This window comes from Schistocerca serialis, chromosome 1 (assembly GCF_023864345.2).
Source record: "Schistocerca serialis cubense isolate TAMUIC-IGC-003099 chromosome 1, iqSchSeri2.2, whole genome shotgun sequence".
NCBI classification, from domain to species: domain Eukaryota; kingdom Metazoa; phylum Arthropoda; class Insecta; order Orthoptera; family Acrididae; genus Schistocerca; species Schistocerca serialis.
The window spans coordinates 175,407,581-175,434,274 of record NC_064638.1 but is presented as its reverse complement, the minus strand read 5'-3'; the positions used below and the strand labels follow the sequence as shown (position 1 = coordinate 175,434,274).

At 37.7% G+C, this 26,694-nt stretch overlaps 1 protein-coding gene across 6 annotated transcripts in view; it reads left to right on the top strand.

The window, feature by feature from the left end:
* The window catches only part of LOC126465105 (probable protein phosphatase CG10417), a 100,379-nt gene that overhangs the window by 15,991 nt on the left and 57,694 nt on the right, over window positions 1-26,694 (top strand). For 2 of the 6 annotated variants that reach the window (XM_050096283.1, XM_050096282.1), the window contains exon 4: window positions 5,007-5,042. The exons of the other annotated variants lie outside the window; for them this stretch is intronic. In XM_050096283.1, the coding sequence (XP_049952240.1) occupies window positions 5,007-5,042 (36 nt within the window). The remainder of the gene's footprint in view (window positions 1-5,006; window positions 5,043-26,694) is intronic. 6 annotated transcript variants of the gene reach the window in all.

Here is a 26,694-nt window from a genome sequence, read left to right as displayed (position 1 = left end):
TGCGTTGAAGTATTGTAATGTTTGTTGCTATCTCGTGCACACTCACTAATGATGGAAATCTCACTGTCCACGAGTTCTCATTTTATAGTCCATTTTCCATTGCGTGCTGAAGTGTCAGTGCTCATGAGAATTTTTCATACATATCTGAATTCATCAGTCACACAGCAGAAGTTTTTTGAAATGTGCATATGGAGCTAAATTTTATGTGTTTTATGGGTGTAGCAGTGTAATGCTTAAAGTTAACAATACTGTATTTTACGGACTATAAGATGCACCTTAATTTTAAGCAATATTCTAAAAGTTACATTTTTACCATTTTTGTTATTAGATTGCAAAGCCAGACTAAAAAAATTTCTTAGTTTATAAAACCAATGTGACAGACTGACCTTTAAAATCCCTGAAAATAGTCATCTGAACATCCTCATCGTCATCTTGATACAGATGATGCTCTTCACTGCCATAGAGAGTGTTACTTATGCTTCACTTCTTGAGATTTAACAGTGCCTTCTGTTATCCTAGGCCATAACTGTTTTATCCACTGACAGACTTGGTTGGTTGTGGAGCATTTTAAAACTTCCTTTGGCATGAATTCATGTTGGGTTTCATACATTTGTTCCGTCAAGAAGTTGCAGTTGTGAAGTAAGTTCTCCCAGAATAACAGCAATCTCTGCATTTCCCTGTTGGAGTTTCTCTTTGACAGACTTTTCAAATTACTACCAAACTGATCTTGCATAAGAAGAGAATTGTTCTTCAGTAAATCACCTTTCCTTCTCTCCCACACTCAGCTAATCCATAATTTCCTACCAGCTTCATCCAACCAAACCTTGTCATGTATGTGAAGAATGACACGTGGTGGTATTTCAGGAGGTTTTGGCATTGTTTTGCGCATAAAAATGATTGTTGGATTAAGTTTAGCACCGTCAGCACAACATGCAAGGACAACAGTGTAGTACATTTTTTATTTCCACTTGTTTTTATGGTTTTAGCACTTTGTATGGCAACTGTTCTGTTACTTGCCACATCAAATATCAGGAGTTTCGCCCAGATTCGCTATCTGGCTTAGTACCACACTGGTTTTATTTTGAAGTTGAATAATAAAGCAATGGAAAGATAAAAATTTCCTTTTCATACTTGTAGCATTTTCTGAGATATTTTGGTTCACATGCTAAGTCAGTGACACTTCACAAACATTTAGCATCAACAAAGTCCGCCCTTAAAGTCTGCATGTATTTGAATCATTTTTGTATAAATTCACATGCATTTTGACGATGTTCTTGAATCCATTTCATTAGTCGTCCTTTAGTTTTAACCATTCTGCATTCAGTCTTGTTTTTGCACATTTAGTCTTCCTCACTTTTTTAGGTATTCTTTACTAGCCCGCCAAACGAATTTCTTTTTTTCTGTTGGTGGAGGGCTGAAATTCCGTTCAGCTGCTCTGTTTCCATGGTCTTCTGCTTATGCTGTTTCAGTTTATAGCCTTCATCATATGAATGCCTTTTATTTCTTTCCATTATGAAACTAGCTACTAACAAAAATATTACACTGTTACTGATAACAAAAATCAATTTCAGTTAAAGTTCTCTGGCACCATAGACTGTAATGACACGCCATAGGTCAGACAGTGTTCTGGGTTCGTGATGACAGGGCAAGAAGGAGGCACTGTTAGCAAGTTTTTGAATCTCACACCTCACGTTTGTTGCATTGGTGTACTGCCGCTGTCAGTTGAATCCAGTGTTGCCATATAGAGAGAGGTTTCCTGCAACATCAAATGTATGACAACTGTTTCACGACTGGTGGAATTTTAAATCAAGCACTGAGAATTTTTATACGAATTTAGAGTGTAAAGGCAGACCTAAATTTTGTACACAGTTTTTTGAAGAAAAAAGTGCCTCTTATAGTCAGTAAAATACGGTAACTAAACTACAGAGAGCATTTGGTTTGAAACTTGGTAAATCATTACTATCAGCCTATTGATATCAGATTTCTGTGAGAACTGTTAAAAACATATTCCTGTGATGATTTTTTGTGCATTTGGGGTTACCATATGACACACTGTTGACAGACAACAGTAATGATGGAATTTCAGGGGTGACAAAAACTTGTAATTTGCAGAACTGTTGTTAAAAATGAGTGTGTGTTACTTTATTTTCAGGGTTTTGGTGTCTACTGATTTAGCCAAAGATCTCTCCACTGGGGGTGTCTTTGTGAATAAAGAGGGCATTTTATGAAATGTGAAAGAATTAGTCGCTGTACATAGTAAGGCCTACAAAACTGTTGGGCAACAGGGTGGGATGAAGAATGTTGCCGAAACAAAGTTGTTCTGCTGCATTAGGAATACATGTTTTCCTTAAGCATAACAAATAGCCTTTTGTGACACAGGATAATTGAAAAAGGTGATGCTATTAAAAGTAAAAGAATTGGAAGCAAAAGCATGTAGCAGTATTAGCAAATGTCTAAAAAGCAGAAGTAATCAAAATTGGTCACAGGGAACTGTGTAATATATTAAGGATAAGTTTACAGTTTTGATCTTTAGCAAAGATCAGTTACGATCTCCTCAGTTTAGATATGGCAGAAATTTCATTTATTATGAAGAAGTTCGGCTGTCTTATAGTACGTGGGTTCCCTCTTTTAATCTGGTGGCTGTGTTAAATGATTAAGATTATTGTTGGTTCACTGACCAGTACATAAAAGTAGGCCGTGCCTCGAAGTAAAAGTTCCTTTTCGCTGTTACAGAGTAATGAATAGTTTAAACTCTTGTCCTAACCTAACAAAAATCGTGTGATGTGCAATGTATCTGGAAAATATGGCAATCAGCAGTCTGGGGCAGAACTAAAATCATGGTTGTTGTTCAAGGCAATTGAAGCTAACCTCTATGAACAAACAGAAAAATTTCAGTTACAATGCTAAAAGAAAACTGTAATTTCTCACTCTCATGTGTGATGAAATACGAAATGAAAAGGCCAGACCCAGTATTTGGGATTGAAACACACAAAGAAAGAAATCCATACAAGAAATTGGAAGTGAAATGACTAATTGTTGTGGCAGTTTGGCAACAGCAAATAGCTCAGGTATGATGCTGAGCCCTCTGATTGGAGGAAACCAGCTCCAACATGTAAAGTGTCAACTATAAAATATTATTAATTGGACTATAGTAAGAGTTTCCTCAGTGTAACTCAAAGTTATGATAAAATATTTACTTGCAGTGTTTCTTCTACAGTATCTTACGATTGAATGTTATTTTTTGAGCAGCAACAAAAATCATGAGTTTTGCATGTATGTTTTTACAACCCGAACTCTACTTGGAATGATCACTAATAAGTGACATGGCAGTGTAACTTACTTCTTTTGTGGACATGAAAACTAGTAAAATAAAACTTGCTCTCATACTCAACAAAAAGTGCTTGAGAGAAATTTGGAATTTAAGTATGAAAATATCAGGGAAATAAGAAACTCCCTGGCTAACTAAAACTGTGTGATGGACCAGGACTCAAATATCGGACCTTTGCCATTTGCATGTAAGTGCTCTGACTGAGCTCTCAAAGCATGGCTCTCCGCCTGCCCTCACAGCTTCACTTCTGCCAATAACTCATTTCCTACATTCCAAACTTTACAGAAGTTCTCTCCTATATCGGTACGGCACATAGTTTTAATCTGCCAGAAAGTTCCAAATTGGTGCATATTCTTTGCAGAGTGAAAATTCATTTTGGAATCAGGAAATCTTGTTATCTGATAGTCAGTGTCCTGAGGGCAGGTGTGTATTAAGTTTATATATGCTGTATTAAGAAGTGTGGAAAATAGTCCTTAATGTGTTTGATTTGGAACTTTCCATTGTTAAGGTACTGGTATAGCCTCCCTTTCATAGAAATTTTTGATTTCATCTTTTATGCTTAATTGTGGTACTGAACAATATGCCAAATGTGTTGCGCAGCATATTACTTCAGAATTTGTAAATTTCCTGCAGATACCTGGTTTATGATCTTCCTCGTGGTGTGTTTAGTCTGCCAAATTATCTACCTACCTTTTTACAGAAGTTGGTTGGTTTGTAGAGAATCACATCATTTAGAAAACATTGTTTTCTATGTACATTTATCATCATTTAGAGTTCTACTGCTATAAAACACATGTGACTCCATTATAATATAATATACAGTACTGCAAAAACTTTCTCAGTGATTCCTTTCATGTGAAAGAATTCCTTGCATGTGAAACAAAATGGCTAGTAGAATCATGATGATGTGTACTCTACATGAAACTTTGTGTGGCCTCATAATGGGTTCAGTAAGACATTTCACACGTTGGAGAAAAGCATGGGCATACAAGCTCCAATCGTACCTCGTGAAGTGCTATGGCAGTCTGAACAACTTTTGCCTCATCAGTGAGTTTTTGATTTCAAATAGGATTATTAAGAATATGCAGTATTTTCCTTTGAATTATGGAAGAGGCATTTTTTCTCTTGAGATATGCAGTAAAAACGGAAGTTATGAAAAATATATAAAATAATGTGACTTTAAAATATAAATAAAATACAATGCAACCCATCACAAAATAAGTGAAGGGCTAAGTTGTGATTCTATTTCTATTTTAAACTCACTCACAGAAACATTCTACCAAACGTGCATGTGTAAACATGAAACTGTAGTTCAGTTTCCTCTGTCAGGCAACAAAGGTTCGGGATGAGGTGGTGTAGAAAAGCAAGTAAAAGCACTAGAAAAAGAGCAGATAATGGAGAAATCAGTACAGTAACCTACAATAAATGCCTTAGGTCTCTCCCCAAACAGGAATTTCAAAAGTCATGAAACAGTGATCTTTCTTAGTTTGACTTAAGATACCAGTGAACCTGGCTCCCATGTAGTGTTGTCTGCACTAAAATAAAATGATTTCACGTGTGTGTGTGTGTGTGTGTGTGTGTGTGTGTGTGTGTGTGTGTGTGTGTGTGTGTGTGTGTGTTGTTTAATTGTTTTTTGTCTTAATATTGACACCCCAAGTCAACCAGATGTTATTTTCAGGCTGCTGGGAGATATGACAAACCCGTTGTGCCTTCTGTGAGTCTTCAAGTGTATTTTTCTCTGGTGTTTAGACAGATGTTTGCAGTTTAATTTTAGCAATGTGTAGATGTTTGTAGCCCAAACAAAATTTTGGGAGACAGAATTGCTGCCTGGTACTTGTTATAATGCTTGCGCGCACTCATGCTCTCCCTCCCTCCCTTCCTTCCCCCTTTTTACCATTGCTGCAACAGCATTTGTTAATGAGTGTAGTCTTCTTAGCATTGTCATAGCCAGTTACTACTGATTACTATCTCCTATGTCTATTTTCACCAATCTTTTTTAGCACTTCATTTCTAACTTCTTCTGTAAAATTTTCCTGTTCTAACCTTTTTATTCCTTATCCATGGATCTGCTTCCTACACTAACCATTCTCTGCAAAAAAATCTGGAGTCACATTTCGCGATTTCAGTTTGTTTCCCACAATAACTATTTTTCATTTTGGATGCTTGCTTGCGAACTGTAATTATGGTTTTTAATTGTTGACTACATATCATGTTATCACTGATTGGTGGACCATGGTATTTGAGCTGTTTTACTGGTTTGATTTTTCTCTTGTCTTGTTGTTTTCCTTTCTTTTGAATCGTGGACCATACACTTAGCTTCATTCTTGTTAGCTTTTATTCTACACTCTTGAATGTGGATCTCCAGTTATTGTGTTCATTAGACATAACATAGCCGAAACCTTTGGGCCTTGGAACATGAAATTTGGAGGGGATGCTTACGTATAACAAAGACAACCATTAAAGAAAAGATTCTTTTTAAATTCACCCTCTAACTTTTTATGGAACAGTCACATGGAGCGCTGCTAATTGTTCTCTGTAAAGAGACCCTTTTCTGATAAGTGAAAGTTGGCTGTCTAACAGCCACTTCGGAGTGTTTATCCACATTGCCAACCTTAGCTATGTAACGATATTGTGCACCATAGCGATAAGTAGTCATTGTGAAAATAGTGTTTTGAGTAGTAGTAGTGGTGGTGGTAGCAGTAGTAGTAGTAGTAGTAGTAGTAGTAGTAGTAGTAGTAGCAGCAGTAGTAGTAGTAGTAGTAGTTGTTGTTGTTGTTGTTGTTGTTGTTGTTGTCGTTGTCGGCAAAGAGGCTGTACCTCATTCTTCTAAAAGCTTGCATCAAAAGTTGTCTCATTTCATTTTTAAGCTATAGGGTGTCTGTGGGAGGAGGAGGAGGAGGAGGAGGAGGAGGCAGGGCAGCAGGTGGTGGGTAGTGTGTGATCAGTTCTACATCAACATGCATACATTACAAATACTAACAAAGAGATAGAGGGGCTGGCCAGTACTTACCTCAGCTCAGTACAGCCAATAGATACACACAAAACAGAACTGAAAATTTACATTCCTAGCTTTCGGAACTTTGTTCCTTCATCAGGGAGGAGAGAGGGGAAAAAAGGGAAGAAGGGAAAGTGGATTCAGTTACAACCCAGGTTATGAAGCAACAGGGAAAGGTAAACAGGGAGGGTAGCAAGGATGCCTCCATCCTTGCTACCCTCCCTGTTTACCTTTCCCTGTTGCTTCATAACCTGGGTTGTGAGTAACTGAATCCACTTTCCCTTCTTCCCTTTTTTCCCCTCTCTCCTCCCTGATGAAGGAACAAAGTTCCGAAAGCTAGGAATGTAAATTTTCAGTTCTGTTTTGTGTGTATCTATCGGCTGTACTGAGCTGAGGTAAGTACTGGCCAGCCCCTCTATCTCTTTGTTAGTATTTGTTTCACATCTTATATGAGATTTTCCATTAATCATTTGGATACATTACAAATCAGATTTAAATGCCTGGCAGAGGGTTGATCGAACCCCTTTCACAATTCTCCATTATTCCAATCTCGTATAGCGTGGAGAAAAAAGAACACCTATATCTTTCTGTGTGAGCTCTGATTGCCCTTATTTTATTATGGAGATCATTTCTCACCATGTAGGTTGGCGTCAACATAATATTTTCACAATCGCAGTAAAAAGTTCGTGAGAAGTTTCCGCCGCAACGAGAAATGCCTCCATTTTAATGCTGTCCATCCCAAGTCCTGTATCGTGTCAGTGACACTCTCTCCTCTATTTCACGATAATACAAAACATGCAGCTCTTCTTTGAACTTTCTCGATGTATTCTTTCAGTCCTTTCTAGTAAGGATCCCACAGTGCACAGCACTAGTCTTAGGACGAACGAGTGTAGTGTAGGCAATTTTTATAGTAGATCTGTTGTATTTTCTAAGTGTCCTGGCAGTAAAATAGTCTTTGGTTAGCCTTCCCCACATTTTCTATATGTTCCTTCCAATTTAAGATGTTAGTAATTGTAATTCCTAGGTATTTAGTTGAATTTACAGCCTTTAGATTTGACTGATATATCACGTAACTGAAGTTAAACTGATTCCTCTTAGCACTCATGTGGATGAACTCGCACTGTTCATTATTTAGGGTTAGTTGCCAATTTTCAAACCATACAGATATCTTTCCTTAATCGTTTTGAATTTTTTTATTTTTTTTTTTTATTTTTTATTTTTTTTTTTTTTTTATCTTCTGATGATTTTGATAGTCTATTAACAACAGTGTCAGCTACAAACAACCTACGATGGTTGCTCTCAGATTGTCTCCCAAATCGTTTACATAGATAAGAAACAGCAAAGAGCTTATAACACTACCTTGGGCAATTCCAGAAATCACTCCTGTTCTGCTCGATGACTTTCCATCAGTTACTACGAACTGTGACCTCTCTGACAGAAAATCATGAATCCACTCACATAACTGAGACGCAACTAAGCACGCAATTTCACTACAAGCTGCTTGTGTGGTACAGTGTCAAAAGCCTGGAAATCCAGAAATACGGAATCAAGTTGAAATCCCTTGTCAGTAGCACCCAACACTGTGTAAGTTCAGAGCTAGTTGTGTTTCACAAGAAAGATGTTTTCTAAACCCATGTTGACTATGTGTCAGTAGACCATTTTCTTCAAGGTAATTAATAATGTTCAAACACAATATATGTTCCAAAATACTGCTGCATATCAAAGTTAATGATACGGACTTGTAATGTAGTGTATTACTGCTACTAGCTTTCTTGAATATTGGTTCGATCTGTGCAACTTGCTAGTCTTTGGGTACAGATCTTTGATTGAGTGAACAGTTGTACATGATTGTTAAGTGTGGAGCTATTGCATTTTCATCTTCTTTGGTGAAGGAATTTTGGAACGCTGTGTTTAGTAGCTCTGCTTCGGCAGCACTGTCTTCAAAAGTTTCTGTTTTATTTTATCGTTTTGTGTTGATTCTGGCCTTTGGCCTATGATTTTACACTGATTTTTTAATGTGTTTCTAAGTGGTTGGCTTTTCCTTATTTCTTTCTATGGTCGGCCAACCACCGTCACGCTCTGTCTGGTTTTAGTTCGTTTTGTCTTGTCCTTGTCTGTTTCTCTTGTTCTGTATCGTCTGTGATCTCTTCTGTTCCTCGTTTTTATTCTCTGTGGGTGTTCTTTGTCTTTGGAACAAGGGACCGATGACCGTAGCAGTCTGGTCCCTTTAATCCACCCCCAAACCAACCAACCAATCAAAAGTATCTCCATTGCTATCGCGCAGAGAAGGCGTCGATTGTGTCATGCCTCTAGCATACTTCACTTATGTCCAGAATCTCTTTGGATTTTCTGCCAGGTTTAAAGGCGGTTTTGTTGTGGAAACTATTATAAGTATTTCGCATTGAAGTCCACACTAAATTTTGAGCTTCTGTAAAAGATCGCCAATCTTGGAGATTTTGTGTCGGTTTAAATGTGGCATGTTGCTTTCGCAACAGTGTTGTGATTCGTTTTGTGCATAGAGGATGATCAGCTACATTGTTTGTTAATTTATTTGGCATATATCTTTCAATTGCTGCCAACACTATTTCTTTGAATTCAAGCCACATCTGCTCTACAATTAAATTGTTAATTCAGAAGGAGTGGAGATTGTCTCTTAGGAAGGCATTGAGTAAATTTTTATATGCTTTTTTTGATAGGTGTATTCTTCGTTCATTTTTGGAGGATTTGGGGGTTACAATATTCAATCTCACTACAACAACACTGTGTTCACTAATCCCTGTATCGATTTTGATGCTTGGTATTAGCTCAGGATTATTTGTTGCTGAGAGGTCAAGTGTGCTCTCACAGTTGTTTACTGTTCGCATGGACTCACGAACTAATTGCTCGAAATAATTTTCAGAGAATGCGTTTAGCATAGTTTCTGATGATGTTTTATGTATACCTCTAGAATTAACCATGTATTTTCACCAACATATCGAGGGTAGATTGAAGTCGCCACCAACTATAATTGTACGAGTTGGGAACGTGTTTGGAATCAGTCAAATTTTCTTTGAACCTTTCAGCAATTGTACCATCTGAATTGGGAGGCCAGTAAAAGGATCCAATTATTATTTTATTCCAGTTGCCAAAAATGACCTCTGCCCATACTAACTCACAGTAACTATCTGCTTCAGTTTTGCGACAAGGTAAACTACTACTGACAGCAGCAGACAAGCCACCACCAACTGTGTTTAGCATATCCTTTTGGAACACTGCTAGCTTTCAGTGCCTATAACAATTTAAGCAACAGTAATTTCTTTCAGCACTTGGAGCTCTGCTACTTTCCCAACACACCTACGACCATTTACAACTGTTATACTGATGGTTCCTGTATCTACATCCTTCCCTGTATTCGACCTGCACTCTTTGTGACTGAAGCCTGTTTTGTGTTGTCCTTGAGACCCTCTAACCTAAAGAACTGCCCAGTCTATTCCACACAGCCCCTCCTACCTGTGTAGCCACCTCCTGCATGTAGTGGACTCCTGACCTATTCAACAGAACCCCGAAACCCAACCACCCTATGGCACAAGTCAAGAAATCTGCAACCTACATGGTCGCAGAACCATATGAGCCTCTGATAATTAGATTAATACATAGAGATTAAAAAACCGAACTTCTGAAGCATTCAGGAGAGACTAAATAATTCACTCTTAATTAGGAACTTGTCATACTTTGCAAAATCTGTTTACTTTCTGGCACAAATGAAAATGCAAGAACTGTGATTATTAGATATTAAACTAACACACAGAAAATCAAGAAACTAAACTATCAAAGCACACAGATGAAACTATACAAGTCGTTCCAGGCTAGGAACTCGTAAAAGTTACAAAATCTGTTGCTGCGTCTGTCTCAGCCAGTCGCTGCTGGCTGACTAGCTGGCTGCCTAACACCCACATGTCTATAGCTCCAATAAAATAACTTCGATAGAAGAGGTGGGGCCGGAAAGTTTGCAACCACCCACTCTTGAGAAGGATCTGCATGTGCCTACTGATATGGCTACACTCACCAAAGTGGCACTCAAGAATGAGCTGTGATTGGTTGACCCATACCAATTGAATTTCTGAAATGTCAATCACAAAGCTATCTTGATCAAAGAATAATTGGAGGTCCTCTGTGTGAATAGGCTATACAGGCTTCATCGTAACCCTGTACACACACACACACACACACACACACACACACACACACAGCTCTCAGTGGTACTGCATAGCACATTTAAAAGCACAGTGATTTGGCCCCAGCAAATCCTAAATTATATATTGGTGCTACACACTTGTCATTAACTCAATAGGCATTCACTTTAGCCGCTGGTCAGATGGGTGTCTTGATTTAGTCAGTATCCGGAATAGAAGAAATGATTGTTAATTAAAAGCTGTTTTATTCAATTAATGGCACAGATAAATGACTTAATGAAAATGAAAAATCTTAAAGTATTATAATTTATCGCTTGAAAGTAAAGTGCAGTTTGCTTTTCTTATCGGCAAAACATACTGGCTCTAGCTAGTTGATGTAGTTGTCATCTTTTTGTACAACAATTGAAATAACCTTCAACAAGGAGGTATCAACAGTCAGTTGTGTTACATTCGAAGCTGCAGCAGACGTGTATAGTCAGTAAAATATTCATTCTCATTACTAGCGGCTATGTTTTGTAGAAATTTGCATCTCATTTTTTATTGTTATGGTTTTAATTACTGACTGTAAAGATTTAAAAGGTTGTTAATGCTACATGCCTGAAGACAGACTTAATATGTTGACATTGACTGTTAAAGTTGTGATTGGGGAGCTTTTTGACTTTCACTTTTGCAAAAACTTCAATAGTTTTTATTTTCCCCCTGGAATGGTCTTTCATGTTTTCTTCTTTTGCTTCTGTTTAATTTTCCAACAAATGATTGCTTTTGTCGAGAATCATTAGCATATTCTCATCGGTTTATAGAGTGCTTATATGATTTAAGGTTTTTCACAAGATTGTTCTCCCCCCCCCCCCCCTCAGATTCAATAATTACAAAATTAATAGAAATTGACCTCCCGTGTCCACTCAGTAGTCAGACCCGTACTTGAGTGCTACAGACCAAACCGACAAAGTACTTATAATAGAAGTAGAGCCAAAAATAACGAGATTCACACATTAGGAGAAGACTCAGCTTGTTTGAAAAACATTGACAGGTTTTGTTTTCCAGTCTGTACAATGTAGACCACAGACTATATAAAGCTGCAGTCAGGCATGATCATTAGCAAACCAAATTTATGATTGCCAGAGGGGATATTCATAGGGATCATCGATCCCTTCTGGTGTTGTGATGGCATAATCAAACTCATTGATGTACCAGCCTTTCCACTCATTTCAAAATCAGAAAGGAACAAAAAAAAGTAATGCACAATGCAAAGCATTTGGTAACAGCTGCTGTGCAGTTTCTTGCTTAGGTTGGCAGTGTAGTAAACAAGGTAGTTCAGGTCTGACTTCTACCTGTATATGCCTCAACCACAATTCAAAGCACCTGCTGCCTAAAACTGCCACATTAAAGTATCCTCATTCACTATGTTCACAATGGGTTTCTAAAACAGGACTTACTAAACTGATTTCCCAGTTCCACTTTTGGTTGGTCACATGAACGTACTTGGGTTGTCAGGTTGTCTTGTTAACTTTTTCATTAATGTGGGCGAATGACTTTATTGTAGTGAGGGAGAAGTAGAAATATTAGAGTGTGAAGTTTTCTACCTCTGGTACTGAAGTGGAGAGAATCGGCCATTGTGCTGGCTAAATCAGAAACTGGAATAATTTATTTTCAGATGCAATATTTGTGACTAGTCTAGCAAAACAGTTTGAGCCCTTAACATGTTAATATAACAGCGAAAACAGCTTCCAAAAGCTGTGTCACATGTAAGCATAGTGATTATACCAAGTTTTGCTGCCAAACAATTGTACGTGTTCCTTTGTTCTAAGATGTTAGGTCCCATGGCATTATGCAGTTTTATAGACCATGTCAAACATTGAGCACACCAATACAATATTGCATTTGTGCACTTTTGTGTTTTTGGAAACACACTCTTATGTTTCTTATCTTTCCAAATTGCACTTCGCCAGATGATACACAATACTAGTAATCAAAAATTCATTAACTTTTGGATTTTTATTTGCAAAAAACAAAGCTATTTCAAGCTCTGTCGCATAAAATAGTTCACCTGATACATTTCGCGATAAAATAGCATTTATTTAGCAATATCATGTTTTCATATTTTGAGGCATAATTCTCAGGTTTTCCAGATTCATACTCATTATGTCCTTCCAAGGAATGAAATTGATCTCTGCACAATGTCATTCTGTATTTAGTTTACACAGGCTAAATTATGTCCATGTCTACAAGTTGCAGGTGACTGACTTATACAGTTGGCAAGAAATGACAAGTCATCAACTTTCCAGGGAATGTTGTTACCTTAGGGTGTGCAGAGCATCTGTCAGTAATATAAAGCTTTCTTCCCACTGTAGCCATCTCACTATCTAAGCTCCTAAGAATCTTTGTACATATTGTATATCAGTTGTCATCCAGGCTTTGCTAATTATCGTTACAAAGTTGTCCTTGTTTGTTAATCACATAGGGGAACAAAATTTTCTGATTATTAATTGCACTAAATTTTCTCTGCTGTCACCCTTTCTCCCCCTGAACAGAATAGGTTTATGTTATTGAAAGAAAGAAATCCCATTTCATCAACACTTGAAAATGCTTCTGAGATCCTGTCTGTTCGAAGCTGTAGCAAAATATTTGTCTTCAAATGTTGAATACTTTCCATGTCTACTGCCTCACTTCATCCACTTAAAATAATTTTGGTAATAGAGGTTGTGGCACTTTCTATTTATTTTTATATTATTTGTAAGAGGATAGTTTCTAAGTCCTTAAGGGGTCTACACACCTTTAGATTAGCTGTGCAGCTTGTTGCTTGGGATGTAATGTCCGAGTGATCAGCTGTATCATTACCTGACCTAACGCATCTTTCTGGCAGGCCATCCGCCTGCATGAGACACTAGGCTTTTGCAACAATAAACTGCTCAGTTCCCTCTTAATTGTCATCTGCCACATGAACTTCAACCTGTTACTATCAGTAGCTCCATGGTAATAAGACATTTTTATGTTTTATTGATAAGTTCCCAAAATTTACTGAAATGCGTATACAGAATTAGTTTAGTGTTCTAAATGGGTGAAGGGGAAAAAAGTAGCTGTGTGTGATATTTTTAATATAAAAACTGTGGCTTTTTGGACCTTGACACAACTCATGTTGTAGTGAAGCAAATAAACAACCTTTGTCGTGCGTTTTGGAATTAATTAAAAAAGCCATACAAAAAACTTAATTGCTCCTTTTTCCGGCCCCTGTTGTCACTTTATCATTACAAACACTGCACAGAATGCTAGAGGACTGAGGGGAAAACAATGTGTAGTGAGCTTTAGTTTAGATAATCATAAAGATTTCTACTTGCACAGTTATACAGAAGTCATGTAAACCCATTTAAAGGATGAATGTTTACCCATTTTTAATAAAGAAGAACCACGAGTGTGATCATTCATGAATGCCTGCTTATTTTTCAGTATATTCTGTGCAGAGAAGACTCCACCAAACAATGTCAAAAACATTGTGGTTTTCTTACACATTAAAAATCATTGTGAGCTGTTGCTGAATCTTAGCTTTTTTCTTTTGGTGGCTATAACTAAAGAAAATTTTCAGTGAAAAATTCAACAGTTCGATAAACAACACAGTGTCGTCAGTTCATGCACTAGGACCTAATGGTAATGTTTTCTGTGACATCAGATTTCGTAACCTACATGAGAAAATTGGCGATTCTTCAAAATTATTGACCAAATACTATGACCTATCTATTGACAGAGTAAATTCAACTACAGATGTTTCTCCTAATAGCAATTTCACACAGCTCATTTCAAAGTTTAGAAATTTCTTCATTACTGGGTTTCTGTTTACAAACTGTTTGATATTTATTTGTTAAAAGTGGACATTTTCTTAATGTGGAGCCCTTTAAAATCAAACTTCAGTAACATTCTTCTTATGCAGTTTCACTGGAGCCAACAGAAAGATTTGTTAAAAGTGTGAATTCATTAAAAGTTGGCTCATTATTACACGGTTCTACTGTTACAACAACATAATAGGTGGTGTTACAGCATTATTACTAGGAATTTCAACAGGCACAGCCTTACGTAGCAAAAGTGTGCATCTAGAGATGATCTGTGTCACACTCAGTGTCCGTAAACTTGTTCATGTTTTCAGTCCAAGGATAAATTTGCAGATTTCTATACAAATGTATTCTGTGCAAGTCGCCTCTTACCTCCATAACATCTGCAGCCTACATTGATTTGAACGTGCTTACTAGCTCATTCTACAGTTTTTACTTCTTAAATATCCCACAATTGCCAAATTGTTTCTTGGCGCCTCAGGATGTATCCTATCAACAGATCCCTTGTTATGCCATAAATTTTTCTTCCAGATTCAGTTCAGTATCTCTTGATTAGTTTTCAGATCTACCCATCCAATCTTCAGAATTCTTCTGTGGCACCACATTTGAAAATCTTCTATTCTCTTCATTTCTGTTCTGTTCACCATCCACATTTTCCTCGTGCCTAAAGCCACTCTCAAGACAAATACTTTCAGAAAAGATTTCCTAACACTGAATTTATATTTAAGGTTAATGTATTTAGCTCTAAAAGAAAGCTTTTCTTTCTGTTGCCACTGTGCATTGTTGTTTGTTTTTATTTTGATCATTGTCAATTATTTTGCTGCCCAAATAGCTACTCATCTACTAATTTGTTTCATTGTCCCATTCTAATTTCTCCATTGTGATTTAATTTCACATCAGTGCATTGCTTGTGTTTTATGTTCATTGATTTTTTTTCTTTGTATCATCTGTTTGCAGAACACTATCCATTTCATTTGACTGATCATCAAAGTGCTTTGCCATTTCTAACAGAAATACAGTATCATAGGCAAATCTTAGTTTTTACTTCTCATGCAACAATACTTCCCATAAGAAATCTCTTCTTGGTTTCCTTAACTGCTTGCTCAATGTACATATTGAATAAAATGGTGGATATGTTAAAGTTCCTTCTCCCTTCACATTTACTGCTTCCCTTTAATGTTACTCTTATACTAATAATTGCAGTCTGGTTTCTGTCAAGTTGTAGATAACACATTACTTTCCATTTATTATTCGTGATAACTTCAAACTTTCAAAGAGTGCATTTCAGTCAACACAATTGAACTTGTTTTCTAAATATGGGTTTCTCTTCTTGCATGAGATAAATAAAGTCGATTGCATTGTGTCCAGTATGCCCACTTTTCTCCAGAACCCTAATTGATCTTCTCCCAAGTTGGCTTTTACCAACTGTGCTGTTACGCTGTAGATTATTAGTGTTAGTATTTCGTATCCATGACTTACTAAACTGATAGTTCAGTAATATCATCACCTTCAGTGCCTATGCCCTTTAGTATTGGGATTATTATATTCTTAGCTCTAAGCTTATTTTACATTTCCCATGTACATACAAGATGGAATAGTTCTGTTTAGGTTGTTTTTCCCAAAAATTTGTTTCGAAATAGATGTTTCCATGATCTGTCAAATTCTTCTTGCGTTATTGCATCGCCATCTCATTTTCACCCACTTTCTTGTTCTTGCCCTTGTCCTTTTCTCTAATATTGTCTTGAGATTTTTCCCTTTTATATATACTTCTTCCACCTTCTCATCTTTCCTTAGTACTGGCTTGGTGTCTGAGCTCTTCGTGCTTGTACAGCTGCATCTCTTTCCACAAACTGCTGCTTCAATTTTCTTCCTTACTTGTGTTGCATGCTTTTAGAGCTTTGCAGTTGTCCTTTAGCCATTACTACCAGTTCGCACCTTCTGTCAATCATATTTTTATATTTTCCCCTGATACCAATTAAATTTCTATCTCCTCAGGTATTAATCCAAGGCTTTCTAGTGTACCTTGGTGTTCTTTACTGTTTCCTGTCTCTAAACTGCTGATCCAACTTTTATTGTATTTCTGCCACCTATTTCAGTAATTATTGGCTAACGCTCCCTTTAATACACTCAAAAGTCTCAGATTCTTTCAATTTAACCAAACCCCATCTCCAATTTTTCTGCAGTATCTTCAGCTCTAACCTGTGTTTCAGTACAAACAAATTAGAAAAGAAGGCATCTTGCTTTCAGCTGTTAGTGTTTTTATTTAAGACTGCCATTCAACATCATGCTATTTCAAACATCTACACAACATAACATAATGAAATAACGAGACTGTAAAGTGGAAGTAACTGTACATAAACCAGTTTTGTAGCTTGTTGACATTCGTATACTTTAAAGATTTTGACATACGGGTTTAAGTTATGCAGATATACCAACTAATATGCACATCAAAGAAAAACCTACCAGGAATTAATTTCATGTTCTGCAGTGTGATGTATATATCAAGACAGTTTGACAGTAACTGTGCACTTAGAAGGTCCATTAATGTGCCTTTCTCTACCCTATGTAGTACCTTTTAAAAATTTCTCAATGCTGCTGGTGTTATTGTAGTTTCGTAGGTGTGCAGTGAATGAAGATATACAGTTCTTGCTTAAATTTTTGTCCCCTCCGAATCTGTTGGAGCAACATGTACTTGTTTACCTCACATACAAACTTTCAAATTCAAGACATAAGATTTTATAAATCCCTGATCGTGTAAGTGGTTTTGTTTTGTGGGTGAAGTGTCTGTTGTCCCTACTTTGTTGTTTGTGCAGCATCAGATTTGTACATTAGCTTCACAAAAAATGTTGGTTATTTTGTCTGACACGGCACCATAATAAGGTAACAGTAATATAATTACAATGTAAGGAAAAGATAAGACCGCTACTTAACATAAAGATTACATGTTAATTTGCAGACAGGAACAACTAAAAGATAGATACCCATTAACTTTCAGCCATACCCTTTGTCAGAAAAGGAAACACACACACACACACACACACACACACACACACTCACACTCACACTCACACACACACTCACACACACACACACAAGCAGACCTCACGCACAGATGACTGCCATCTCTTGACAGCTCAGATCAGAAGAGCTTCTGTGCGTGAAGTGTGCTTGCGTGTGTGTTACCTTTTTTGATGAAGGCTGTGAGCGAAAGCTGATGTGTAAGTGTCTTTCACTTGTGCCAGTCCACCAAGTAATGTCACCTTTATGGTAAGTAGCGAGCTATCTTTTCCTTACATAGTTGATATTGCAACCAGGAGTAGTTTCCATTGTTTAAAGTAATGTATTTCATTTTTTCTCATTGTGTCAGATGGTCAATTTTCACACTTTCTGCTTAACTCGGGACACAGTGATTTCCAGAAACAAAGCAATTAGCTGCTCCAAATAAGTTTTGCACCAGTTACTACAGTTCAGAAGTTGGCAGCCATGCATTACAGAGATAGATCACATGAAGGAGAGGCCTGTGAAATTTTGGTTTGATGGGAAAGCTTTAAGCTTTACTAAAGACTGTATGGAATAACATGCTGCAACTAATTGTCAAAACAAATCTTGCATATTGCCAAAACTTTTAATACTGAACATTGTGATCCAATAAGAAGTTGTAGATATACATTGGTTTGTTTGTAATTTAATTCTAGCTGGAACAGTTTGTGCTTCTACCATGAGGGGGCAGTATATCGAGTCTATGGTCACTGTGTCATCTGTAAACATTGCATTACTTGCACTGCATGTCATTGAGAATTGTGTTGCTTCAGGGTGGTTCAGCCAACAATAATGTATGATCAAAGGCTCTGTGTAGTTGGTCTAATATAGCAGGGAATGAGACAGGTGGACATCGCAGTGAATGTGTCTATGAGTCGAAGTGAAGTCTCTAGAATCTGGAACGAGTTTCTAGCAACAGGATCAGTTGAGGATAATCAAAGTGGTGGCCGTGAAAGGAAAACGTGTGTGCAGAACAGATATCTGCATATAACAGTAAGTGGAAACCCTTAACACAGTGCTACACATCTGTGACAGTGGCAGTCCCAAACATCTAAAAGTGTTGGTGTCATTACAAGCTGTACAAAATAGGTTCCATGAGCAGGTATAACATGCCAGATGACCTTTCAAGGCGGCTCCTCCAAGTCTGGTTTGGAGGGGGGCTCTTCGTGGGCTAAGCAGCAGTGGGACAAAACACTCTCATTTGATGAGACACCTATCAGTCTCCATCCTGGCAATACTTACATTCATGTGTAGAGGCAAGGAGAACAACATTTACACCCTGACAGCATTGTACACCACCAACCCTTACCAACAGAGTTTTTCTTTGAGTGGGATCATGTATAGACACCCTTTGTGTCAATACGTAGGAGGATGTTTGGTGTGAAGTATCGGGACAACGTCATTTCACGCATTGTAGCTCTATTTGGTGAACATATTGAAGCAGGATTCACGCTGATGGAGAACAATGCACACCTCCACTGTCGTAATCTTGTGAACACCTTCCTAGTGGAGTGTAGAATCAGTCAGAAGGAATGGCCTCCTTATTCTCCAGACCTCATCTACACTGAGAATGCATGGGCCATGCTAAAACGAGCTGTTTGCAATCATCCTGCCCCACCAGAAACCTTACCATAGAGGCTGCTGTGGAGAAGGGGGACAATACCCCGATAAGATTACCTTGACAATTTGGCAAGGAGCATACCTAAATGCATTCAAAAGTGTCTCCAGTTAAAAGGAGGGGCAGTTGGTTTGTAAACTGTAGTGTTTCCAGTGGAACCGTTTGTAAGGTTTTGTTTTTGTCTTTCTGTTTGTGTTTATCAAGTGGAAATGTGTTTATCTTCTGTTATGACTGTACCTGACAGAACAAAATCGTTTTTGAATTTAATTCACTGACGCAAATTCCTTGACTTTAGTTGTATTAGGTATAAATCTACTATCCAGGAGTGACACATGAAAGTGGGACTTGAACCTGGATTTCCTGCTTGCCTTGAGTGGTTGCCTTAACCCCTTTGCCTATATGTGCATGCTCCCCAGGCCGGCTAAAACCTCCACATATCACACATTCTTGTATCATAGCCCACTGAATTAATCACCTAATCTAGGTCTACTGGGAACGTGTTTGGATAGAATCCTGGTCTGGCACTAATTTTCATGTTGCTGTTGGGTAGTAGATCGATACGTAATATAGCTGATGTCGTGGAATTCCCTATCAGCAAATTAATCTTGAAGTATTTTCTACAACTGTGGATCATCTAACAGCATCTGTTCTTTCAGACATGGGTGTAAGTAGAACAAAATCAGTTTTCTACCTGTTATGCCCATTATTGTTAAAGCATTTGTTTTGACAACTGTGTTTTGAGATTCATGTTTCTCTCTTGAGAGTCAAAAATTTAAGCAGTCCAATTTTTATAATATACTGCTGTTTCTCAGAGAGACAGAGCTGATAAATGCAGAAACTAAATTTTGTACCTTCCATCTCATATTAAGTTTCTCATTTTAATTTTCATTGGGCAAGTGGTAGTAATCAGTCTTACCTCATTCTAAAATTTATCACAATCAAGCAGCAATTCTGGCTCAATGTTATCAGATGGTACAATGTAGCCGTTCAAGGACAGAGGGTCATGGATACATTGAACTTAGTTAAAGAAATAGATCAGTTATTCTTGAACTTACCATCTCTGTCATAACACAGAGAGGTTTTGCCTGAATTAGCACACACAAATTCATCTCTGTATGTTTTCAGGGAAAACAGATCCTCATCCTACTAGTTTCACAGTATTTTTATCCTCTTTGCTAGAAAAGATAAGCTACTTCCTCTGCATCAAATTAAACTTAGCTTTTAAGCACAATATTCCACACTCTTAAAGCTGGTAATGTAAGTTGGAGTGAAATAATGTATGCAATACTGTCACATTTACAAAGAATAACTGCATATTTTGAGAGCACCCATTTCATCCTCACAGAAGAGGCGATTTTGAAAGATACGTGCTTATTGTATTCAGTTATGAAAAGCAGATTTCTAAAATCTGTTTTTACCTTCACGCGCTTGGATTGTGTGTAAAGTCCAGAACAATCATTAGACACACATTGTCATAAAATATCAGCATTTTATCATTGAAAACATAGTAAATGAGAATATGTACTCTGTTTATAGCCTAGGATATTTTTTAAAATTGTTGATAAATAAATAAATCAATCAAGCCTGATTGTTTTATTAAATTTAGAGTAAAATGGCATGTACTCTTATACAGAGGATCATTTCTTACAGGAGATGTCATTTCTTCATTGGTAATTAGTTAAATGTCACTCTCAGATTCCTATGTGTTGGTCCTGAAGGTACTGGAGACTTTTCAGAATGACTCCAATCTTCTTGTGGAAGGTGAGTTTGGATAAAAAAAACAGCTCTCAGATTTCTTGTTTGTGAACATCAGAGAAGGGTAACAGTTTATATGATCTTTTGAGTGTTTCTGTCTTACGGATGCAGAAAACCATATGGTATGGCCATTGCCTCTCAACCACTTATCGGATTTACCATAACAGTTCTATTACATATGGTTTTCAGTTTTTACTGTAGTAGCACCCAATTAATCAGAGTAGTTTTTGTGCACCTTCATGGTGGTTGAAGTTTGTACTTCTATGATGATCAGTATCTGAGGGGGAAAGGAGGGGTGTTCAGCAAGCTCTAGAGCCCTGTGGAGTTCAGAAGGCAAAGGTAGTGAGGAGATTCAAAGTCGTAAGCAAGAGTATATCATGTGGCATCATTCTGTTTTTCATACATTTTGTAAATGTTTAGTTGAGATTTTCACATCAATGAACCTATGTTGCAGCTGTATTGCTCACCAAGTACTGATTGTGGATCCTGTGAAAATATTACGTGAAGAAACTAGAGCTATATTATTTTGTATGTGTAATTTAGTCAGATTCAGACTGTTCGTATTCATATACTGTTTGCCCCATCGTTTCGAATTGCGAGGAGGGTAGCAGCTCAAGTCGTGGTGTAAGGCAGTGAAGGGAGCATGATTATTAAGGTTGGTGTATGTGCATTGATTTTGCCCTATCGACGAAAGAAGCAGAGCCATAAGAAAGGAATGGGTGTTGTAGATGAATACGTAAAACTTTTCTCATCGCATAATACTTAATATGTACAGTGTTCTGAAGATGAATACCAGATTGCAGAAAAATTGAAAATTTACCTCCATTTGTGAAGAATCCAGGAATTTTAGTGGCAGTTGTTGGTCAAAGTTAAAAATTTTATTTAATGGGTGTGGTATTGAGCATCTTAAAATGTCAGTGGAAGGAAATTACTTACGAAGATAAGTGATATTGTGCTGCTTAGAAGCAGCAGAGATTTGAGGCAGTGGGACATCTTGCATTGTTACTGTGACACAACAAATATTAAACCAGAACCACATAAGATCTATGTGACGGAAAATGTGTGACAGGCTTGGTTGTTGGAAAATTCAGAACCTAATTTGACTTACAGTCACTGATGTGGTATACAAATCAGCTGTTGCCACACATTAAAAACTCCCTAGTATTTTGATGGTAAACACCAGCAGCCATCTGCTCAGTGTAAATAAAAAAGCCCCTACTGTGTACATTATCACTTAGTGCCCCCCCCCCCCCCCCCCCCCCCATGAACCATGGACCTTGCCGTTGGTGGGGAGGCTTGCGTGCCTCAGCGATACAGATAGCCGTACCGTAGGTGCAACCACAATGGAGGGGTATCTGTTGAGAGGCCAGACAAACGTGTGGTTCCTGAAGAGGGGCAGCAGCCTTTTCAGTAGTTGCAAGGGCAACAGTCTGGATGATTGAGTGATCTGGCCTTGTAACAATAACCAAAACGGCCTTGCTGTGCTGGTACTGCGAGCAGCTGAAAGCAAGGGGAAACTACAGTCGTAATTTTTCCCGAGGGCATGCAGCTTTACTGTATGATTACATGATGATGGCGTCCTCTTGGGTAAAATATTCCGGAGGTAAAATAGTCCCCCATTCGGATCTCCGGGCGGGGACTACTCAAGAGGATGTCGTTATCAGGAGAAAGAAAACTGGCGTTCTACGGATCGGAGCGTGGAATGTCAGATCCCTTAATCGGGCAGGTAGGTTAGAAAATTTAAAAAGGGAAATGGATAGGTTAAAGTTAGATATAGTGGGAATTAGTGAAGTTCGGTGGCAGGAGGAACAAGACTTCTGGTCAGGTGACTACAGGGTTATAAACACAAAATCAAATAGGGGTAATGCAGGAGTAGGTTTAATAATGAATAGGAAAATAGGAATGCGGGTAAGCTACTACAAACAGCATAGTGAACGCATTATTGTGGCCAAGATAGATACGAAGCCCACGCCTACTACAGTAGTACAAGTTTATATGCCAACTAGCTCTGCAGATGACGAAGAAATTGAAGAAATGTATGATGAAATAAAAGAAATTATTCAGATTGTGAAGGGAGACGAAAATTTAATAGTCATGGGTGACTGGAATTCGAGTGTAGGAAAAGGGAGAGAAGGAAACATAGTAGGTGAATATGGATTGGGGGACAGAAATGAAAGAGGAAGCCGCCTGGTCGAATTTTGCACAGAGCACAACATAATCATAACTAACACTTGGTTTAAGAATCATGAAAGAAGGTTGTATACATGGAAGAACCCTGGAGATACTAAAAGGTATCAGATAGATTATATAATGGTAAGACAGAGATTTAGGAATCAGGTTTTAAATTGTAAGACATTTCCAGGGGCAGATGTGGACTCTGACCACAATCTATTGGTTATGACCTGTAGATTAAAACTGAAGAAACTGCAAAAAGGTGGGAATTTAAGGAGATGGGACCTGGATAAATTAAAAGAACCAGAGGTTGTACAGAGATTCAGGGAGAGCATAAGGGAGCAATTGACAGGAATGGGGGAAATAAATACAGTAGAAGAAGAATGGGTAGCTTTGAGGGATGAAGTAGTGAAGGCAGCAGAGGATCAAGTAGGTAAAAAGACGAGGGCTAGTAGAAATCCTTGGGTAACAGAAGAAATATTAAATTTAATTGATGAAAGGAGAAAATATAAAAATGCAGTAAGTGAAACAGGCAAAAAGGAATACAAACGTCTCAAAAATGAGATCGACAGGAAGTGCAAAATGGCTAAGCAGGGATGGCTAGAGGACATGTGTAAGGATGTAGAGGCCTATCTCACTAGGGGTAAGATAGATACTGCCTACAGGAAAATTAAAGAGACCTTTGGAGATAAGAGAATGACTTGTATGAATATCAAGAGCTCAGATGGAAACCCAGTTCTAAGCAAAGAAGGGAAAGCAGAAAGGTGGAAGGAGTATATAGAGGGTCTATACAAGGGCGATGTACTTGAGGACAATATTATGGAAATGGAAGAGGATGTAGATGAAGATGAAATGGGAGATACGATACTGCGCGAAGAGTTTGACAGAGCACTGAAAGACCTGAGTCGAAAGAAGGCCCCCGGAGTAGACAATATTCCATTGGAACTACTGACGGCCGTGGGAGAGCCAGTCCTGACAAAACTGTACCATCTGGTGAGCAAGATGTATGAAACAGGCGAAATACCCTCAGACTTCAAGAAGAATATAATAATTCCAATCCCAAAGAAAGCAGGTGTTGACAGATGTGAGAATTACCGAACTATCAGCTTAATAAGTCACAGCTGCAAAATACTAACACGAATTCTTTACAGACGAATGGAAAAACTAGTAGAAGCCAACCTCGGGGAAGATCAGTTTGGATTCCGTAGAAACACTGGAACACGTGAGGCAATACTGACCTTACGACTTATCTTAGAAGAAAGATTAAGGAAAGGCAAACCTACGTTTCTAGCATTTGTAGACTTAGAGAAAGCTTTTGACAATGTTGACTGGAATACTCTCTTTCAAATTCTAAAGGTGGCAGGGGTAAATTACAGGGAGCGAAAGGCTATTTACAATTTGTACAGAAACCAGATGGCAGTTATAAGAGTCGAGGGACATGAAAGGGAAGCAGTGGTTGGGAAGGGAGTAAGACAGGGTTGTAGCCTCTCCCCGATGTTGTTCAATCTGTATATTGAGCAAGCAGTAAAGGAAACAAAAGAAAAATTCGGAGTAGGTATTAAAATTCATGGAGAAGAAATAAAAACTTTGAGGTTCGCCGATGACATTGTAATTCTGTCAGAGACAGCAAAGGACTTGCAAGAGCAGTTGAATGGAATGGACAGTGTCTTGAAAGGAGGATATAAGATGAACATCAACAAAAGCAAAACAAGGATAATGGAATGTAGTCTAATTAAGTCGGGTGATGCTGAGGGAATTAGATTAGGAAATGAGGCACTTAAAGTAGTAAAGGAGTTTTGCTATTTGGGGAGCAAAATAACTGATGATGGTCGAAGTAGAGAGGATATAAAATGTAGGCTGGCAATGGCAAGGAAAGCGTTTCTGAAGAAGAGAAATTTGTTAACATCCAGTATTGATTTAAGTGTCAGGAAGTCATTTCTGAAAGTATTCGTATGGAGTGTAGCCATGTATGGAAGTGAAACATGGACGATAAATAGTTTGGACAAGAAGAGAATAGAAGCTTTCGAAATGTGGTGCTACAGAAGAATGCTGAAGATTAGATGGGTAGATCACATAACTAATGAGGAAGTATTGAATAGGATTGGGGAGAAGAGAAGTTTGTGGCACAACTTGACCAGAAGAAGGGATCGGTTGGTAGGACATGTTCTGAGGCATCAAGGGATCACCAATTTAGTATTGGAGGGCAGCGTGGAGGGTAAAAATCGTAGAGGGAGACCAAGAGATGAATACACTAAGCAGATTCAGAAGGATGTAGGTTGCAGTAGGTACTGGGAGATGAAAAAGCTTGCACAGGATAGAGTAGCATGGAGAGCTGCATCAAACCAGTCTCAGGACTGAAGACCACAACAACAACAACATGAAAACGGTAATTAAGAAATACAGGTTGTCCATAAGAAAAGTCCGTTTAAAGACACTATAGAAAGAGAACCAACAAATTCTGAGAATGACTTCAAATTTGAACAGTATATTATTGACACGGGAAATATCGTGGACCAAAAACATTTAACTGATATTTTACCAGTAGATGGCACTGTAAGCATCTTAAATGTAAACGGGGTCGGCTATGCCTTGCTGGGGAAAGCAATTGTCAGGTAAAAGTGACGCAAAGTAAAAGTTTTTACAAATGTTAGTCTTCATAATCGTAGATGAAATAAGTTTTTGAAGTTGGATCGGTGTTAATGCATGTTGTTAAGAGTTGGAAAGAACTTGCAACGTATTTTCGTTGCTCTGCTGCAGTTGATTCTTCTTGTAAATTTCTTATATGATGACAGGCCAGAGAATGCCACTATTCACTGATAATGCGAAAAGTCAAAGCAAATTTCAAATGTACACAAATTTATTTACAACACACAGTTCAGCTCAGTCTCACACTGTAATGGCTCTCCCACATGCTTTCTTGCAGGTCTTATATACTTTCGCTAACAATTTGAATATTGTTACATATAGTAATTTTGTTAATGACAATCACAAAAGTTTTTCAAAATTACAGAAAATGTTATCATTTGGAGATGACAGTAGGAATACATGAAATAGATTACAATGTCAAATACATATGTTGTTTACATGGGGAAAAACTGAAATAATTAAAATAAACAAAGGTGATTACATTTTTGTTAATAGCACTGAAACTACACTATCTCAAGTATTTCCATCTGTTTCCTGCTTAAAGTAAGAGTGTGTTTTTTAGTGTAGACAGAATTTCAGTATGTAATCCAGTAGCCTATATAAACAGTTTATTTGCATTGTCAATTAGTTTTGTGTTCTGAATTACAGTAATTATGCTGTACTAGCTAGGGTAGTGAGCTTCACTGACATGATATGAGATTGTGTGCTAGGTTTAATAGAAGAATTAATTTCAAAGTATAACAGGTAAAAAAAAATTATTGAAAACAATTCTGTTTACAGTACTTGTTTATAAATAGGATTTTTCATTTAGTTGTCTGGGTATACATGTACAAATTTCTGCGAATTTCCTACTCGAGAGCAAGCCACACATAGTTGACCATGAGAGAAGCAAGACTATTTGAGGTTGATGCCACAATATTTTCAAGTTTGTCTTTGCGCTTTGTTAATTGTGAAACTGTAGCCTAAGTTAGTTGGAAATTGTTTTTCGGTTTCTCTGCATCTCACAGTACTCATATTTGTTTGTTGGGAACTTAGACATGCTTCGCACTCTGAGTCTGTTTCATTTTCTCACTGTTATTTTCGTTTTTGCCATTTTGCTTCCGAACTGTCAAAATATAAATCAAATCAACTTTCTGTTAAAAAATACA